Source organism: Dama dama, chromosome 12, assembly GCF_033118175.1.
Source record: "Dama dama isolate Ldn47 chromosome 12, ASM3311817v1, whole genome shotgun sequence".
NCBI classification, from domain to species: domain Eukaryota; kingdom Metazoa; phylum Chordata; class Mammalia; order Artiodactyla; family Cervidae; genus Dama; species Dama dama.
In genome coordinates this window covers 76,422,571-76,427,529 of record NC_083692.1, presented here as the reverse complement: position 1 = coordinate 76,427,529, position 4,959 = coordinate 76,422,571, and the positions used below count along the sequence as shown (strand labels likewise).

At 41.8% G+C, this 4,959-nt stretch overlaps 1 gene segment (V, D, J or C); it reads right to left on the bottom strand.

Moving 5' to 3' along the window:
- Positions 1–1,471: 1,471 nt before the first annotated feature.
- LOC133066935 (T cell receptor alpha variable 12-2-like) lies at positions 1,472–2,227 on the bottom strand. The segment is given in 2 exon segments: positions 1,472–1,878; positions 2,089–2,227. Coding segments are annotated over 2 exon segments (459 nt in total).
- Between the last annotated feature and the right edge of the window lie 2,732 nt (positions 2,228–4,959).

The following is a 4,959-nucleotide window of genomic DNA, read 5'->3' as shown; positions in this document are numbered from 1 at the left end:
CATGTCTATTGAGTCTTGATGTCATCCAACCATCTCATCTTCTGTCATCCCTTTCTCCCCTGCCTTCAATCTTTCCCAGCATCAGGGTCTTCCAGTGAGTCAACTCTTTGCATCAGGTGACCAAAGTGTTGAAGCTTCAGCATCAGTCCTTCCAATGAATATTCAGGGTTAATTTCCTTTAGGATTGACTGGTTTAATCTCCTTGCAGTCCAAGGGACTCTCAAGAGTCTTCAACACCACAGTTCAAAAGCATCAGTTGATTTCCATCAGATCACAAACATTTTCCCCAGATTTTGGCATAAGTTATAGGACAATTGCACAGTGCTGATGAGTCAGGAAAGGGTGGATATTCATATCTTTGTTGATATTCCCAGCTCCTCTCACCAACATTTTCTAAAGCATCCTCAATACCATATGGTCTTTGATAACTGATCCATAATTTTTCACCATAAATCCATAATTTAATCACCATAACATTGGTTACTCAGAGATCCTTCTCAGGAAAGCTGTACCCCTACACCCTGCTGTAGGTATGGGACATTCTATGGCTATAGCTAATTCTGTCTACCATCCCAAGCCACACTCAAGTACATAGGAATCAATGCACTCTCCCACAAAGCTCACACTTGGAACTTTGAGTTCTATTCAGCCTTTACTCAGAAGTGGTAACATAAACCTCTGATCTGAATTCCTGCAGCTGTCTAGGCTTTTTGTTTCAACCAGTTCTCACCTTCTGATGCTAGTCCTTCCATCCACCCATCAAATGTATCCTTATCAAATCCACCAATTGGGTTGCAGTTGAAGGTGAAGATGAGGTGGCAGACCTATAACTAAAATAATTCATGACTTACAACTTTTTCAAAATAGTTGCTTAAGACTCCTTTCTGGGACTTCCCTGGAGGTCCAGTGGTTAAGACTTGGCCTTCCAATGCAGGGGAACTTTCCAATTCTCTTTCCACTTGTGTGACTTCCAATCCCTGGTCTGGGGACTAAGATCCCACATGCCAAAAGATTCACAGCCAAAAAGCACAAAACATAAAGTAGAAACAATATTGCAACAAATTCAATAAAGGCTTTAAAAACGGTCCACATCAAAAAGAAAAAAAAAAAAAAAACCTTTAAAAAAAAGACTTCTGCATTTATGTTTTTCCATTTTCTAAAGCAATGTATATCAAACACCTTGAATAACTACATGGGGAAAAAGCAAAATGTGCCGGGAACTATGAGGGAATATCTCAGTTATCATATTAAAATATTGTTGTCATATATAAAAGCATCATAATACCAATTCCAGTGAGTAAAGTTATGGTACAAAACTAGAGTACAATGAGAAGATTGAAAAATATTTCAGTCATTCAGACCAAACTGTGTCTTTAATTTCCCTTCAGAATCAACTGTTTCAGAATTATGAAACAATTATGAAACTTCCCTAATCAATCAAACCTTCTACATTGTTACTCTTAATACTCATTTACATCTGGAGAGGTAACAGGATGTGTGCGCCCTGCAGCCTCAGCTCTCCAAGAGGCGCTGCTGGGGCCCCAGCAGGTTTGGGCACAGGCTGCCGGTGTCTGGGGGAGCACTGTGTGCTCGCTGCACAGAGGTAGGTGGCTGAGTCGCTGGGCTCGGAGTCTCTGATAAGCAGGGAGACATGCTTGTTGGCTTTAGTGGCCTGTGCTGTAAATTTTCCTTCCTCTTTGTCTTTATCAGGATATACAGACAGCAGAAACTCAGGGCCTTTCCCACGGTACTGTCTGTACCATGCGAAGTACAGAGAAGCACTGTCAGAGTAAGTGCAGCTGAGAGAGGCGACGGCTCCCTCTGGGACAGGCAGAGATGCAGGACTCTGCTCCACTGTGTTCTGTGGGCTGCTCACCGCTGTGCAGAGAGACAGTGAATGGTCAGTCAAAGAAGATTGGTTAGGTAGTGGGTGCTTCCTCTCCAGAAATCAAGTTGTTTTTTCACAGGCCTCTCAACTCTACCATCCCTTATTTAAGGGAATAGTGTTCATGTTTCTCCATGAGCCTAGAAGGGACAATGACTCCAAATACTATATTTTATGGTCCCATAGAAATGCCCCAAACTTACAGATTAACTGAAGCCACAAGATCACTAATAAAACTCCTGAAAATTTCATCATTCTTGCTTCCTCTGGTTCACCGAGGATTCAAATTTTAAGCCCTAAAAAAAAAAAAAGAAAGAAAGAAAAAGAGTTGAGCTCAGACATTTCAATTCTTCTGCTCTAGAAATCATAAAAAGAGCCTGTTCTACCAAAGAAAAAAGAGACTTTTTGCATTACCCATGCAACAAACCACTGAACTCCTCCTCTCTCCTCCCACTTTCTCCCTCTCTCTCTACCTCCCTCCCTCCCTCTCCCCCTCCCCCCCCCCCCACTCTCTCTCTCTCTCTCTCTCACACACACACACACACACAGGAAGGAATACACGATCAGGGTCCCTGAGAAGACACTGCCATCTTGTGGACTCAAGACCCTGATCAAAGAAATATTTGAAACAGATCCTTACTATGGGAACTGATGAAAGTAAAAATCTCCCACTTTATTTAAATTACAATTTTGAGAAGCACATGGTCCACGTTAATGTGTGTGGGGAGAAGGTGATGTGTACATGTGTGTTTTATATCAAATGGCAACACTTGTCTGATTAGAAGCAGTTTTATCAAATGGCCACTCCCTCACACTGAAAAATCAGTCCTAAGGTATTCTAGTGATAGAAGTTTGGGTGAGGCTCTCATGATTCAGGGGATTTGTGTGGCTCTTCTTCATATCAGGCCAGACCCTTCCTACCTTACTTCCCCACTTCTATTTTTAAAGAAATCTAGTCTAACTCAAAAGAATCCTCTTAAAACACAATGACCTAAAATCTGACTGAACAAACATGTTTCCAGCTCACAACTTGGGCAGATTTTTAACAAAGTCAAAGGCCTAATTCTTAATACCATTTTGTATCAGTGGCATATCTGTGTGGAAATATTGCTTACTTGGACTGATGGTAGTAGTAGATGGACCAGTCTTCAGTACCTAGAGTGTAAATAAAACCCAAAGAATGGGTTCATGGGTCTAATCCCTCTTCTTGTACACAGCCCTGGTACCTCAGGATTAATCTCCAAAGTTATGGGTCTGGTATCAGTCTCTCTAACAAGCTTCCCTGGTGGCTCAGTGGTAAAGTATCTGCCTGCCAATGCAAGAGATGCAGGTTCAATCCCTGGGTCAAGAAGATTCCCCAGGAGAAGGGAATAGCAAGCCACTCCAGTATTCTTGCCTGGAAAATCCCATGGACACAGGAGCCTGGTAAGGCTATAGTCCATGGGGTTGCAAAAGAGTCAGACATGGTTTAGCAACTAGACAAGAGCAGCAACAATCACTCTCTGCTTTCTATTGTACCCTAATCAGCAAACCAGGTTTACCAGAGGGCTATCTATGCAAGAAGTTTAATCAAGTCTAATGGAAAAAGAAACACAGACAAGTACTGTTCTTTCTCATTTCACTTCCTGCCTCATGCTTTTGTAGAAGCTAGTGGAGAGAGGCCAGCAATGCAGCAGGTCCGTTTCTGCTCAAGAATTAGGTAAACAGTATCCATCAAAGACGGACTGGTCAGGTCCTCCCTATTTCCACCGACAACTATGTAGGAAGTAGGATGAGGGAGAAGATGCTAACAGTGTGATCCTTTTCTTTAAGAGAACATTGCTTTTGACAAAACTCACACAGCTATTTCTCACTCTCCTCCTCTTCTGGGAATCCTATCATACTTATGTCAGAAAATTTGACAATGTCCCACTGGTCCTTTAGTCTCAGTTCATTTTTCTTCATTCTTTTTTCTTTCTGCTCTCTGACTGGATAATTTCAGTTAACCTATCTTCAAGTCCTTTTTCCTGCCTATTCAACTCTACTGTTGAATTTTTCTTAAAAAATGTTCTTTGCATAACGATCTCTCTGCCCTGAGAGAGTGCTGTTATGTGATATATAGACAAGCCCTTTGCATTAGTCCTGAGGGAGCCCTGAGACAGGTTAAAGAGGTCAAGTTCTGTTCTTTCATGACCAAGAGCTCTGCTCCCTCCACCACCAGGAACCCATACTGGGGATGCAGGCAGCTATCTAAAAATTGTCATGGATCCAGTGTCGAAAAGATGGAATAGGGTAAGTTAAAATACCACAGAGCTTTCCTACCAGGCGTCCAATACTTTTACTTATGCGTTTGCTCGGTTGCTGCACAATTTCTGTGGTGTTTGCCTCTATGTACAGATTAATGTGCTAAAGTTTCCTGTCTCTCTAAGCTGGCCTCTTCCTGGACCTTTGGCTGCAGAGAGAAGACATTCCATGGCCTATTTTGTCTGAATCTGTTGGCATTTGCAGGTTCCTGGCTTCTCCAGGACTCACTTGGGTTACATGAGGCAAAAGGAAGCTCAGGGAACTAAGTGCTCTATCATTCCTCAAGCCCCAGTTTCCTAAGCTAATCTGACTTCTCTCCAAATTCTTATGTTTTTCTTTCACATGTCGTCCAGGGTTTCTAACTGTTCTCAACAGGTTGAGTTAAAAAAACAAACAAAAAAAAAAAAAAAAACCACCTACTACAGCTTGTCAGAAGTGGAAAGTATGATGCTTCCTTCTTTCCCTGAAGAGCAAACCTCTGACAAGCTTGGCTAGTCCACCTTCTTGGCAGTAGTCCAGTCAAAATGGTATTAAAATTATTTAATTCTTGTTCAGCACCTAGATTCTCCTGTTGAATAAATATGGTCCTAGATTGTGAGGATAACTATGGTTTACTTGAGTACACTCCTCTAAGAATTCCCTTAAATGGCCCAGTAGGACCAAGGTGGTGAATATAAATGATCTCTGTAAATGGTGTGAAAATGCCCTTATTCCTCTTGCTCCTTATCATTCTACACAAACGTTTTGAGTGTGATTAGGAAATGACTAGGAAAAATGGCAAAGTTATAGCT